Raw genomic sequence first — 15685 nt, forward strand, 5'->3', positions numbered from 1 at the left:
CTCAAGAGCACAGCTTTCAGAAGAAACGCAGCTCTGTTCAGAGGAGGAAGAAGAAGAGAAGTAGTCAGCAGCCCTCGATCTCTTCTTATAACCTCTGATATCCTGAGCCAACCTGCGAACCTTCAAGCAAAAAGACCAGAACACAGAAGCCCGAAATAACCTAGCCGTTGAGTCACAACGGCTAGTCCTGGACCGATCAGGCTCCAACCTGATCGGTCCACACTGTCCCTGATCGGTCTTGGGGACCGATCAGGCTAAGCCTGGACCGATCAGGCTATGTCCTGATCGGTCCAGGAGGAGTCTGATCGGTCCTTGGACCGATCAGCCTTTCTCCTTCTTCTCTTCTGTTTGCTTCCTGATCGGTCTTCAGACCGATCAGATAATCAACAGAAGCATTCTGTTTGATTACTGATCGGTCACCAGACCGATCAGCCGTATCACTGGATCGGTCCCCAGATCGATCCAGAGCTTGGTTTTTGCCCAAACCAAGTCCCAAACCTTCCAAACCAACATCCGGTCAACCTTGACCTGTTGGTACATCAAGCTTAGCATCCAGTCACTCCCTTGACCTGCTAAGACTCCCCACCAAGTGTCCGGTCAATCCCTTTCACCCACTTAGACTTTTCTCTTCGTGTCAAGTATCCGGTCACTCCCTTGACCTACTTGACCTTCTCAACACCAGATGTCCGATCACCCTTGATCCATCTGGATTTTCCCTTGCCCGGTTTCACTCACCAGGACTTTCACCTAGCTTCACTCACTAGGATTTTCACCTGGCTTCACTCACCAGGATTTCCAATCTGCCCGGCTTCACTCACCAGGACTTTCCAACTGCCTGGCTTCACTCACCAGGACTTTTCCGTCTGCCTGGCTTCACTCACCAGGACTTTCCACATCCGGTCCAGAGAACGAGCTACCGAGCCCTCTCTGACCACAGTTCGGAGAACGAGCTACCGAGCCCTCTCCGACTTCCATCCGGTCCAGAGAACGAGCTCCCGAGCCCTCTCTGACCACAGTCCGGAGAACGAGCTACCGAGCCCTCTCCGACTTCCCATGTGCCAAGCTTCCATACTTGGACTTCTCCGTGCCAAGTCTCCATACTTAGACTTTTCCCGTGCCAAGCTCCCTGCTTGGACTTTTCACCATGCCAAACTCCCTGCTTGGACTTTTCCCAGTCAGGTCAACTCACCTCGGGTCAACCAGGTCAACCTTGACCACGGGTTGCACCCACAATCTCCCAAGCTTGTATCCTTGTAAAACATCAAGGTACAACTTTTCTGTTCACGTCAAACATTGTCAAACATAACTCGTCAAACATCAAAACACAACTCGAGTCAAGTCAACTCGAGTCTGGTCAACCAGGTCAACCTTGACCTAAGGTTGCACCAACAATCTCCCCCTTTTTGATGTTTGACAAAACCCATAATCAAACCCATAATCAAATTAGGTTAACCCGATAACCTAACTTAGGTTTTCCAATGTTCTTCCCTGAACATTCTCTAGACATTCTCCATTCTCCTCAAACCTACACTCTCCCCCTTTTTGACACACATCAAAAAGAGTGAATCAAGGTCAAGAGTTTCTTCCTAATGAAGGTCCCATACCTTTCATTGAAACCCTTAATTTCCCCCTTGACACTAGAGTCAACAATTAACTTAGTGATAATCCCATATCACTTAAGTCTTTAGGAGTAAAAACTCCCCCTAAAAGTCAACTCCCCTTGACTAATAGGTAAAACTCCCCCTAAAGATCAACTCCCCCTTGACCATTGCACCAACAATGTCTTGGAGAGTTTCAAACCTTTAAAACTCTAAAACACCACTTCCATAGCTGCAATTTCAGACAAACAGTCGAAATTCAGCAGGTTGGCACGCCCTGATCGGTCACCAGACCGATCAGGATCCCTCTGGATCGGTCACAGTGACCGATCCAGCCTTCCCTGGATCGGTCCAGGGACCGATCCAGGTACTGATAGGTTCTGATTTCTGATTTTCCTTCAGCGAAATTCAGAAACCCCTAATAAATTACAGAAAATTCCAAAAATTGTGAAATTTTGAGGATACATTCCTCATAACATATACTATCATGGAAAAATAGTTTTCTATGAAAATAACTTCCATTTTTAAATCTTGATACAAAGTTCGAAAAACTTTGAAATAGTTCAAGTTTAACTCAACTTTGTATCAACTTGTTCAATGATGAATGCTATCACTAGAAAAGCTTCATCAAGGTTTTTCAAATCAATTTTAAAATGATTTTAAACCATTTAATTTAGGACCACAATCTTTGAGCTAAATGTGCATGACTTGTACATAAGCTTTCCCTATGATCCTCAATTTTGAATTAGGCTCATCTAGGTACAAGAACTATGCACCTTGATCCTAACTCATCATCCTAATATCTCACACACATCTAAGGTGTATCAAACACATTCAAGTCAATTTTGATGTGAGATGTGGGTTTAGGTTATCTTAGGCTAAGGTCTCATGCATTTTTCTAAATAACAATTTGATCTCCATATCAAATTGTGTTCCTTATCCTTAGATCAATTTCATTGATTATAAATGCAAGAAATGATGACATGGCATAAAATGATATCATAAATGAAAACATGTGCCAATGTCATGATGTCATGGCATAAAGTATGAAACTTAAATAAATCATGACATTTAACTAACCTAAGCATTTTCATGGCATTTCAAATGATCATAGATTAAATATGATGTCATGACATGTCATATGGCAAATAACATGTAAAGGTATAGAAAATACCTAATTCTAGCCTTAGTTGCCATTTTTGATAATTTCGATCATTTTGCCATAAATTCTATATTCCTAAGTGTAATAGACCTAAAATCATATCCTCAAGACTTTTAGATCACTATGTGCCAATTAGATTGACCTAAGAGAACTCCTCAAATGTAGTTGGCACATTCTAATCACCTTAGGAATAATTCTTAATTTCATTTTCAAGGCTTGATCACACATTGAAAATTCCTAAAGTGCCACCTTTTGCCATGATTAGGTTAACTATCTATTCAAGTAAGGTTGGCACACCCTAACTCATCTAGCGTGATGAAATCACGCTCCTAGGAACCCAATACCTATTTGAGCTCATTGGGTTCACTAAGTATTCACTAGGGATGACTTCCCTAGCAACCCTTCTAATGACCCTCCTAGGCTTTGAAGCCTTGGTCATTTGGGACTCATCAAGATCAACTCTAGGGGTGACTCCCCTTGTGACCTTGGTGATGGTCTTCCTAGCCCTAGATTTTGTTCCATAATCGAATGGAACATTGTGATAAGTGGGCTTGACCACTTGGGACTTAGGTTTGTGACCCAAACCTTTCTTGTCCTTGGACATTGGTTTTTGACCCTTAAACCCTAGAGATAACTTCTCCAAATTTTTAAGGGTCTTTTCTAAAGTATCAAGTCTTGACCTCAAGACTTGATTCTCCTTCTCTAATACCTCAATTTTTAATTTTTCATTTTTCTTTGAGGTATTCCTAGGCATGTGTCTAGTTGATTTGGGATTTCTACCTAGGTTCTCCTTAGCCTTAGATGAGTTAGTCCTAGGGTTGGCTTTCCTAGTGTTATCCTTATCTAGGCTCACATGTTTGGCACCTAAGCATGTGTATCGATTTCTAATGTTATCATGCTTACCATTATTAACAATAGCAATAAGGCTACTAGCATGTATCTTATTATTATTGCAATAATATGCCTTAGAGATTACCTTAGGGTTTGCCTTAGCTCCCCCTATCGATGTGCTCGTCTTCTTGTCCTTGTGAGGTTGCCTCCCCCTCGGACATTGGCTCCTATAGTGTCCCCTTCGCTTGCATTGGAAGCACACCACGTGCTCCTTGCCTTTGCGTGTCGGGACTCCGGCTTCCTTGACCTTTGGCGCCGGTGGAGACTTTCTAATCCTCTTTGGACACTTACTCTTGTAATGTCCATACTCCCTACACTCAAAGCACATTATGTGTAATTTACTAGAAACTAAATGACTTGAGTTACCTAGAGTTGAGGATGGATGAACGCTCTCTCCTTCATCCCTTCCGGAGGTAGAAACTTCTTCTTCTTGCTCCGAACTTGAAGAAGAACTCTCCTCCTCTTCTTCTTTAGATGTTGAGTGGCCCTCAACTTCTAAATCCATTCCTCCATGAAGTGAACTCCTTGGCTCACTTGACTCCTCTTCATGACTTGAAGTGGAGTTCCCCTCATGGAACTTAGCCAAGTTGTTCCACAACTCCTTGGCATTGTTGTATCCACCTATCCTACACAAACATCATTAGGTAAAGAGAATTCAAAAATTTTCAATACCTCATCGTTGACTAGGGATTGGTGGACTTGTTCCTTGGTCCACTCCTTCTTCTCTAGGGTTTCTCCTTTCTTGTCCATCGGAGGCTTGAAACCTAATTGAACACAACTCCAATTTTCAAGGTTAGTCATAAGAAAATACTTCATTCTTACCTTCCAAAACGCGAAGTCGTCGCGATCGTAGAAGGGTGGAATGGTGATGTCTTCTCCAAGTTGATCCATCTCTAGCTTGTGCTCCCTCGGATGTTAATCTGGCGAAGAGCGACCTCGCTCTGATACCACTTGTTAGAATCGATGATCGCGGCTAGAGAGGGGGGGTGTGAATAGCCGCCCCAAATTCTTCGTTTCTTTCTACAATTAGGGTTAGTGCAGCGGAAATAAAACGAATAGAAACGAAAAAGGAGAAGCAAACCTCAACACGAAGATGTAACGAGGTTCGGAGATGATACTCCTACTCCTCGGCGTGTCCGTAAGGTGGACGAGCCCTATCAATCCGTCGGTGGATGAGTCCTCGGAGAACCGGCTAATAAATACTCCTTGTGGGTGGAGAAACCTCGCCACAAAAACTTACAACAGCAAGAAGGAAATACAAAGAAGAGCAAGAACAAAATATACAATGAATGTACAAATACTCGCTTGCCTTCTCGTCGACTGAAGTCCCGGATGAAGCACCAACTTCACGGACGAATGCCAACAAGCAACTCAGTCAAGGAAGCTCACACGAAGCTTCGGAGCTCAGCAAAGCTCAAGAGCACAGCTTTCAGAAGAAACGCAGCTCTGTTCAGAGGAGGAAGAAGAAGAGAAGTAGTCAGCAGCCCTCGATCTCTTCTTATAACCTCTGATATCCTGAGCCAACCTGCGAACCTTCAAGTAAAAAGACCAGAACACAGAAGCCCGAAATAACCTAGCCGTTGAGTCACAACGGCTAGTCCTGGACCGATCAGGCTCCAACCTGATCGGTCCACACTGTCCTTGATCGGTCTTGGGGACCGATCAGGCTAAGCCTGGACCGATCAGGCTATGTCCTGATCGGTCCAGGAGGAGTCTGATCGGTCCCTTGGACCGATCAGCCTTTCTCCTTCTTCTCTTCTGTTTGCTTCCTGATCGGTCTTCAGACCGATCAGATAATCAACAGAAGCATTCTGTTTGATTACTGATCGGTCACCAGACCGATCAGCCGTATCACTGGATCGGTCCCCAGATCGATCCAGAGCTTGGTTTTTGCCCAAACCAAGTCCCAAACCTTCCAAACCAACATCCGGTCAACCTTGACCTGTTGGTACATCAAGCTTAGCATCCAGTCACTCCCTTGACCTGCTAAGACTCCCCACCAAGTGTCCGGTCAATCCCTTTCACCCACTTAGACTTTTCTCTTCGTGTCAAGTATCCGGTCACTCCCTTGACCTACTTGACATTCTCAACACCAGATGTCCGATCACCCTTGATCCATCTGGATTTTCCTGCCGGTTTCACTCACGGGACTTTCACCTAGCTTCACTCACTAGGATTTTCACCGCCTCACCAGGATTTCCAATCTGCCCGCTTCACTCACGGGACTTTCCAACTGCCGGCTTCACCCACAGGACTTTCCCTGGCTTTACTCACGGGACTTTCCAACCGCTGGCTTCACTCACGGACTTTTCCGTCTGGCTTCACTCAGGAATTTCCACATCCGGTCCAAAGAACGAGCTACCGAGCCCTCTCGACCACAGTTCGGAGAGCGAGCTCGAGCCCTCTCCGACTTCCATCCGGTCCAGAGAACGAGCTCCCGAGCCCTCTCTGACCACAGTCCGGAGAACGAGCTACCGAGCCCTCTCCGACTTCCCATGTGCCAAGCTTCCATACTTGGACTTCTCCGTGCCAAGTCTCCATACTTGGACTTTTCCCGTGCCAAGCTCCCTGCTTGGACTTTTCACCATGCCAAACTCCCTGCTTGGACTTTTCCCAGTCAGGTCAACTCACCTCGGGTCAACCAGGTCAACCTTGACCACGGGTTGCACCCACAATCTTCCAAGCTTGTATCCTTGTAAAACATCAAGGTACAACTTTTCTGTTCACGTCAAACATTGTCAAACATAACTCGTCAAACATCAAAACACAACTCGAGTCAAGTCAACTCGAGTCTGGTCAACCAGGTCAACCTTGACCTAAGGTTGCACCAACACTTTCATCAGTTGACTGGTATAGTTGACTGGACAATCGACTGGGAGCGAACAAAATGCTTCTGTTCGCTCGGCCAGTGTGCAGCAGTCGATTATTAATTTTACCAGTCGACTGATCTCGAGCCATTAAACTGTAACGGTCGAAATTCCACAGAGGGCAGTCGACTAGCACTTTCACCAGTCGACTGATAGGCAGGATTTTTCAACCCGTGTCCTATATAACCAAGGCTTGGGAGCTTAGTTAAGATTGACAAAATTAGTGGTGGTTAACCCTAATTAGTAGTCAACAAGTGCTCAAGAGTTCTTTGTATTCCAAGAGGTCTTGGCTAGTGTTATGGTGAGTTTTCTCCACCCACAAGGAGCGACTTGAGGTAGATGGAGTTTGCCGAGTGCTAATCCACCGACGTATCGAGATCATCCACCTTACGGACAATCATGGAGCAGAAACCCTAATCTCTGAACCATGTTAAAGGAAACATGTTAACGGTTTGCTCTTCCTTTATCTTTAGCTTTCATATTTGTATTCGTGGTTGTGTTCTTTGTTTTCCGCTCTGCACTAACGAATACGTAGTTAGTTATCGAGTTGGGGGCAACATCTATTCAACCCCCTTTCTAGTCGGTTATCCGATCTCCAACAAGATATACGCCAGTAGTGGGATGGTCCAAATAGATAAGTGAGCTATCCTCATGTGGTCAATGTCATGCTGCAATGCTCCCTCCTTCATTGCCTCCTCGATGGTATTTCCAGGAGGTTGGAGACGGTTCAATTTAAGTACCCACTCTGAAAGCCTATGAAAATCTACAAGGCTACTAAGGGAAAACACCTCCTGCATGTCGGAGGATCTTGCAGCCGACTAGAAGGGGGGTTGAATGGACGGCGCCCCCAAATCCTTGCTTCCTACGATGTTAGCGCAGCGGATTACAAACGAACACAAATAGAAAGTTAAACACCAAATACAAGAATGGAAATGCAAACCGCTAACACGTTCGTTTACGTGGTTCGGAGATAACTTGCTCCTACTCCACGGCGTGTCCATAAGATGGACGATCCCTCAATCCTTCGGTTGATTAGTCCCCGGCAAACTCCGGCTAGCTCAATCTCCTTGTGGGTGGAGAAACCTCACCACAACACTCACCAAAAACACTTGGACACAAGGGAACCTTTGAGCACTTAGTGACTACTAATTAGACTTTAACCAAGTCTAATTTCGTCACCTTGGCCGGCCATCCCAAGCTCCTTCTTATAGAGCTTGAGAAAATCAGCCTTGCTGATTTGCCCGTTACCAGTCGACTGGTCCTTGCACCAGTCGACTGGTGTCAGCCCAACGGCTCTCTCAACGGCTCTCTATCAGTCGACTGGTCCCAGGACCAGTCGACTGATCCCAGCCGTTTCGAGCACAGAAGCTCTCTGTGCTCACCACCAGTCGACTGGTCCCAGTACCAATCGACTGGTACAACCCTAAACCTAGGGTTTCCCATCCCAAGTACATTTCTCTCGCACTCGGACCCTCACGACTCACTTGACTCTTCTTTGCAGCCTTGACCTCTTTCCTTCAGGTCTACTTCCTTTGGCTCTCGTCCCTTGGATGCATTCAAGTCCGTGGCTCGTCCCCAATGTCATCCTTCGCGTATGCCTCGAAGTCGCCTCCCTTGGCCTTTGTCCTTGCTGCCTTGTCCACGGTCCCTCGGATGCTCCATCCTTCACCGGACCCGAAGCCGTCAACCTAAGTCACATGTGTATCCTGCAGTCCTGCACAGCTCAAGTACACATATCAAATAACAAGGGTGAACCTAACTTAAACCCTTTGCCCAAACACCAAAACACATGGTCCCACAGACCATTGGGATTGCTCCAACAATCTCTCCCTTTTTGATGTTTGGCAATACGTTTAAGTTAGGGAAAACAAATAGCAAATAAACATGCTAAAAACAATGGACTTACGATGCCAAGGCTACACACTTGGACTTACACCGTCGAATGGACTTACGATGCCAAGGCTACACACTTGGACTTACACCGCCGAATGGACTTACGTTGCCAAGGCTACACACTTGGACTTACACCGCCGAATGGACTTACGTTGCCAAGGCTACACACTTGGACTTACACCGCCGAATGGACTTACGTTGCTAAGGCTACACATTTGGACTTACACCGCCGAAACAATGCATCATGCATTTGAACCTATCCCGAGGCTCCCCCTACACCTAAGCTCTCCAATGAGCTAGGATTTTCCCACAGGGATTTTTAAGAACCTATCACAAGGCTCCCCCTATGCAAAGTCATTTAAGGTTTTCCCAACTAAACCTTACTTCTCCCCCTTTGCCTAACATCCAAAAAGCTCTCCAACAATATCCCAATTATTGAAAACTTATCATCAAATTGACCCTAAACTCATGTATCTATCCTCCATGGATTCCACACATCTAAACGAGTTGACACGGTCACGAACAGCACTGAAAAACAATATCAGGCTGGTATCAGTCGACTACCCCTGAGTGCCAGTCGACTGCCCCCTTCGACAGAACCTTACAGAAGCATTCTGTGGTCGAAAACATTGTTACTAGTCGACTGGTATCTATACCAGTTGACTGGTATCCTATTTCTGAAAAAATTAGCCTTTTCAGGTCAACTTCAGAAATGCACCAGAAATTCCCTAGACCTCCAAAAATCTCTAAATTTTGTGAAGAAGTCTATTGTAACCTTGTCTACTTGGGAAAAATATATTACACAATGTATCTATCACCAATCTCAAGATTGACACAAAATCCAAAACTAGCTAAATGGTTCAATTGAACCTTGACCTAAAGTTCTAGTTTTGGCTTCCTCTTGATGTCTTTGCCCATACCAACCCACAATGCATCCCTAGCATTGGTTTATATGGCATTTATACATCCAAAATCAATTATCATGCTATATGACCCCAAATGTCATATTTCTTGCATGAAATACAAACCATGTGTGCCAAATCCCTAGGTTTGAGACTCAAGTCCGTCTCCAAACCACTTGGCACACTCCATGACTTATCTAGAATCCCAAGTAGTAACCACTTGAGATCCATTGGCCATGGGTCCCAATTTGACTCTTTGAGCTCCCCCTAGAGCTCTTAGCCTTAGTCATCTTCTTAGATGCTTTCTCCATTATGGCTAAACCACAGTGGTGTACCTTGGACATATCATCCTTGCCATAATCATATGCAACCCTAGCATATTTCTTCTCATTGACTTTAGATGACTCTCCCTTGCCCTTATCATGTGTCACCCTAGCACATGGTCTCCTTTTGGCCTTGGAGGGACTAGATCGGTATCCCAAGCCCGATATATCATTGTTGGGTCTTTGACTACCCAACACCATACTTAATTCCTTAGATCCAACATCGAATCTCTTAAGGAATTGTTCTAACTTATCAAGCTTTCCCCTTAAAGCTTAATTCTCCTTCTCTAGGTTCCTAACCCTAGAGTTAATTTGTCCACCTTGGACATTCCTAGACCTACCCTTCCTAGGCATATGTCTCCCCTTCTTGGGATTAATGCCTTGGTTCTCTATTACCTTCTTCTCCTTAGGTAATGAGAATTTAACTTTCCTAGGTCTATCATGCATAGAGGGTTATGATCGATATTTACCCTATTCCTATCATGATATTTAAACCCAAAATTTTGCATGGGTAGATAATAAGAATTATTCCTAGCATGCATGGAGGAATTTAAGTTTGACTTTAAATTTAAACTAGGGTTTACCTTACCCTTTACCTTTGGAGCTCCCCCTTGACTCGAGCCTCCATTCTTCCTCCACTTCTTTCCCCACATCTTCAAATGCGCTAATTTCTTGAGCTCTTTCTTCCTTGGGCATTTGGTGTGGTAGTGACCCCGCTCATCACACGTGAAGCACACTATGTGCTTTTTCTCCTTCTTCTTCTTGGCACCATCATTCCTACAACCCAAATTATTATCTAAAATAATTTGAGTGGGTTTAGGAGTTACCTTCTTACCCATTGGACATCTACTTTTGTAGTGCCCCCTTTCATTGCATCCGAAGCACACAATGTGATCTTTTGACTTCACTTCGGTGGAGGTGCTTGCTAGATTGACCACTTCCAAGACCTCTTCTTGTTCTTCACTTGCCTTGGAATTTTCTTCAATTCTTGAGGATGTAGATGATGCCTCATCTTCCTTCTCCTCCTCGGATGTTGAGCTCATGTCAACATTCGATTGGTCCTTCTCTTCTTGGATTTGTGTAGGACTCTCATAAAGCGTAATTACCTTTTTCCAAAGGTCACTTGCATTCTCGTATTCACCTACATTCAATATCGCATTAGGAGGTAATAAATTAATTAAAATTCTAGTTACCTCCTTGTCCGTCTCCGATTGCTCCCTTTGCTCATCGGTCCAATATCAACGTCGGAGACGCTTTCCCTTCTTGTCCGTTGGAGCTTTAAACAGTTCCTCCAACGCAATCCATTGGTTCCAATTCATTTGGAACCACATCTCCATGCGCTTCCTCCAATAGTCGAAGTCCTCGCGCTCGTATGGAGGTGGGATTCGGATGTCCCATCCGAGAGGTCCCTGCGACTCCATCTTCTTCCTCTAGCCGCTCTCTTGGCGATTAGTCCAACAAGAGCTCACCTTGCTCTGATACCAATTGTTGGAAGATCTTGCGGCCGACTAGAAGGAGGGTTGAATGGACGGCGCCCCCAAATCCTTGCTTCCTACGATGTTAGCACAGCGGAATACAAACGAACACAAATAGAAAGCTAAACACCAAATACAATAATGGAAATGCAAACCGCTAACACGTTCGTTTACGTGGTTCGGAGATAACTTGCTCCTACTCCACGGTGTGTCCGTAAGGTGGACGATCCCTCAATCCGTCTATGGATTAGTCCCCGGAAAACTCCGGTTAGCTCAACCTCCTTGTGGGTGGAGAAACTTCACCACAACACTCACCAAAAATACTTGGACACAAGGGAACCTTTGAGCACTTAGTGACTACTAATTAGGCTTTAACCAAGTCTAATTTCATCACCTTGGTCGGTCATCCCAAGCTCCTTCTTATAGAGCTTGAGGAAATCAGCCTTGCTGATTTGCCCATTACCAGTCGATTGGTCCTTGCACCAGTCGACTGGTGCCAGCCCAACGGCTCTCTCAACGGCTCTCTATCAGTCGACTGGTCCCAGGACCAGTCGACTGATCCCAGCCGTTTCGGGCACAGAAGCTCTCTGTGCTCACCACCAGTCGACTGGTCTTAGTACCAGTCGACTGGTACAACCCTAAACCTAGGGTTTCCCATCCTGAGTACATTTCTCTCACACTCGGACCCTCACGACTCACTTGACTCTTCTTTGCAGCCTTGACCTCTTTCCTTCAGGTCTACTTCCTTTGGCTCTCGTCCCTCGGATGCATTCAAGCCCGTGGCTCGTCCCCAATGTCATCCTTCGCGTATGTCTCGAAGTCGCCTCCCTTGGCCTTTGTCCTTGCTGTCTTGTCCACAGTCCCTCGGATGCTCCATCCTTCACCGGACCCGAAGCCGTCAACCTGAGTCACATGTGTATCCTGCAGTCCTGCACAACTCAAGTATACATATCAAATAACAAGGGTGAACCTAACTTAAACCCTTTGCCCAAACACCAAAACACATGGTCCCGCGGACCATTGGGATTGCTCCAACACTGCACTCATGCGGGGTAAGAAAGAGATGAAACCACAATAGACTCTACAAAGCATGGATAGAGAACTGAGTCACATCCGATCAAATCAATCTTAGGAATCTCTATGAAATTTTCTAAAAGATCTCCAGAGATACTAAGTTTGTCGTGATAAAATATACCTAGAGGCTCTTAAATAGTGATTGTGGCCTCCTCTTGGTCAGAAAATGGCTCTGGCTTAGGTGATGGTACAACTGAAGTAAGAGATTATTGGGTCCTTGCTTTCGCAGCACTAGTCCCTACACTCTCCTCATCAACATTTGGTTCAGGTAATGGTGCAAATAAAAGAGGTGATTCTTGGGACATTGCTTCCACCGTGCAAGTCCCTTTAATTTCATCATCAACAACACATGCATCATTTACAATATCTACAACAACAATTTTAGAAAAGTTAGGATCAACAACAACTATATCATTATAACATAAAAGACTAGAAGAATCATGTAGAGCAGTAGAATCAGAGTCATCACTAACTTTATAATCCATCTCCTCAAACACCTCCCTGCTGGAATGGTTGTGGCCAATCAAGCATCGAGTTATCCTGAAATCTAAGTGGAGTCTGATATGCTAGAAGAGACTAAGTACTCTACTATTGTGTGTTCCTACACCCAATTTGTCTACTTCCAAATTGAAGAGAACTAGCGACCATGTTTTTCATTAATTCCTTAGCTTCGAGGTTGTTCAAGTTCAATGGATGGGATTACTCAGTCAAAGTAACCATGACCGATTAATTTTGGTTAGCTAGATTTGTCTTTGGTAGACTGACTTCCTTCATATCATGCTTCAGTAGACTGACTCCCTTCAGGTCAGGCTTCTTTAAGTCGAGCTTCAGCAGACGACTCCCTTTAGGTTGGGCTTCTTCAAGTCTGGCTTCAGCAGACTGACTCCTTTTAGGTCGGCTTTGGGAACGCCAAGTAACAAGGAAAACCTTCAAACAAAGGTATGAAAAGACTCAAGGAAGACATTAGAAAGGGGACAAGGCGAGCCTTGGTAAGGTCCATTTGATGCTCAAGTCAAACCTTGTAGAAAAGTTGGAGAAAAATAAGGAGAGTAAAGAGTTATTGCATTGCTTGCCTTGATGTTGCAACTAGTTACCTTTAAATATAAAGTGAAAGGGTAACCTTAGTTCCCAAAGGGTACATGCATCTTTTCCTTTTTTTTACCAAGAGACGACTATCTTGACGACCGGTGCTTTAACTGCCGCATCTTTTGATAATCGACGCTTCAATAATCTCCAAGTCGAATTCAAATTCTAATTTGGATGATTAAATGTGACTCAGACAGAGTTGACTTGAGGTCTTTTATCAAGGGTCATCATTAACCTGAACTCGGTTTGATTGGATCTTAATTTGGTTTAACTTGACTTGAGCTTAGGTTGACTTAACATGAGTTCATCTTGACTTTGACTTCTAACTAAATTTGACTTTTGATTTTACTATGTCACGTGGTATTGTTTTACTCGACCATATCAAACTAATTTACAGTCAAATTTTTTTTTCAAATAAACTCTTTTATACATTATAGTGGCTTATTTTATCAATCTTGTAAGCACAAGCTAATTTGCTAATTAACTTGCACCTTTAAACTGGTTGGCTCGGACCATCATGATCTTTTAAACACAACACTCCAAGTAGAACTCATTTTATCTATCTTTTTTTTATTATTTTGTGATTTTGCAAAACATAAAAAAATTAGAAAAAAAAACATGAGCATCATCCAATTAATAATTATAAACAAACATCAATCAACACAGAGGAACTGCTTACGTGATTATGCTACTAGTCAACCCAACACTACCCAAAAGGCCTACTCAAAACAACCACCAACCTCGCGGCATGCCTCGCCCACAATCATTCCATTCCATTATCATAATATTTGATCTCCAAAACTGCTTGGATTGCTCAAAAGGAGAGCTTTCGCTCTCGTTTCATTAATCAATTCCCTCAAAGAGCCTTAACCACGTTCTCGCCGGCCTCATCCTTCTCATCTCCTTTGCAAAAGTGCAACGCCACTGCTACCTCCTCATCATGCTCCATCTCCACCACGTTCATGGTGGCCGGAGCCTAGATAGGTTTAATGAACGAATGAATGAATAAGAGGTCGAGTGAGTGAGTGAGTGAACCATGCATATAGCTAGCTAGCTCAGCCAAGAGTTTATGAACAACCTCGTGAATGGCTCTTCCTCTCGGCCCTCGCTTCCTTTTCCTGCTCCTCATCCAGGCCCTCGTCCCTCCTTCTTCGCTTCAACTCCATTTGGATCCCGGCCTCATCGACCGCATCGTCCGGGACTCCGCCTTCCGGTCCTACCTCGTCGACCACCAGAAGACCGCCGTCGTCTACAACGTCTCGCTGCCGCCCAGCATCCCTGGCGTCTCGGCCGCCACCGTGCGCTTCAGAACCGGCAGCTTGCGGCGGCACGGAGCCGCCGTCGGGGAGTTCCGGGTCGCGCCGGGCGTCGTCGTGCGGCCGCGCTCGAGGAGGCTCGTCGTGGTGGCGCAGAACCTGGGCGATCTCTCCTCTGCCTACGACGGCTACAGGAACATCTCAGGGTTCCGACTGGTCTCGCCGGTGCTGGGACTCCTCTTCTACAGAGCGGCGAGCGTGCGCAACGCCAGCGTCCCGCCGGAGCTGGAAATCTTGGCGACCAGGGGGCCCATCACGGTGGACTTCTCCGGGTTGGCGCGCTGCTCGCGGGGTTCGAGAGTGCTCTGCGCGCTCTTCGAATCGGACGGCAACTTGAGCCTATCGAATGCCACGCGCGGCGGCACAATGTGCAGGGCGCGAACCCAGGGACACTTCGCGCTCGTCGTCGAGTCGGCTGGAAGCGGCGGGAGGAGTGGAGGGGAGACGGAGATGGAGATGAAGCTGAGCGGGTGGAAGGTGGTGGTGGTGAGTGTGGCGGCGGGCGCCTTCAGCTCGGTGCTGCTGGGGCTTGTGGCGGTGGCGGTGGTGACGGCGCAGCGGAAGAGGATGAGGACGGCGGAGATGGAGAGGAGGGCGTACGAGGAGGAGGCGTTGCAGGTGTCGATGGTGGGCCATGTCAGGGCGCCCACAGCGGCGGTGGTTCGGACGGCGCCCTGCCTGGAGAACGATGTGGCGCCATCTTGGTGACTCCAAAAAATCCTGATTATCGCATTCTTTTTCTATTGATTTCATTTCATAAGCAGAGTCCACGGCCACCTCGGTTCCCCCTATCCTAATCCCTTCCTTTCGATTTAGAAGAAAAATTAATTTTAGCCTCTGTAATCTCTGCAGTCTTTACTTTTCAGAGAAAATATGCACTTAATTTTAAAATTATTAATGCACTTAATTTTACTGTAATATCAATCGATTGATATTATATAGTCAAATCCACCCATCGAATATTTCTGTTATTTGATTTATCAGTTGATCAATCAAATACAGTAGTCGTGTCTCGTTGTTCACAATATATCATGTCAGTTTGGTTTAATCAATTTAATTAAATTTGAAATTTTAAAACTAAATAAATTGAAATAAATG

At 45.4% G+C, this 15685-nt stretch overlaps 1 protein-coding gene across 1 annotated transcript; it reads left to right on the forward strand.

The window, feature by feature from the left end:
* The first annotated feature begins 14356 nt into the window (after positions 1–14356).
* On the forward strand, positions 14357–15295 carry LOC122043637. The gene has a single exon (XM_042604246.1). The coding sequence runs from the start codon at positions 14357–14359 to the stop codon at positions 15293–15295; it is 939 nt and encodes a 312-aa protein (XP_042460180.1).
* Positions 15296–15685: the final 390 nt, after the last annotated feature.

Source organism: Zingiber officinale, chromosome 1B (assembly GCF_018446385.1).
Source record: "Zingiber officinale cultivar Zhangliang chromosome 1B, Zo_v1.1, whole genome shotgun sequence".
NCBI classification, from domain to species: domain Eukaryota; kingdom Viridiplantae; phylum Streptophyta; class Magnoliopsida; order Zingiberales; family Zingiberaceae; genus Zingiber; species Zingiber officinale.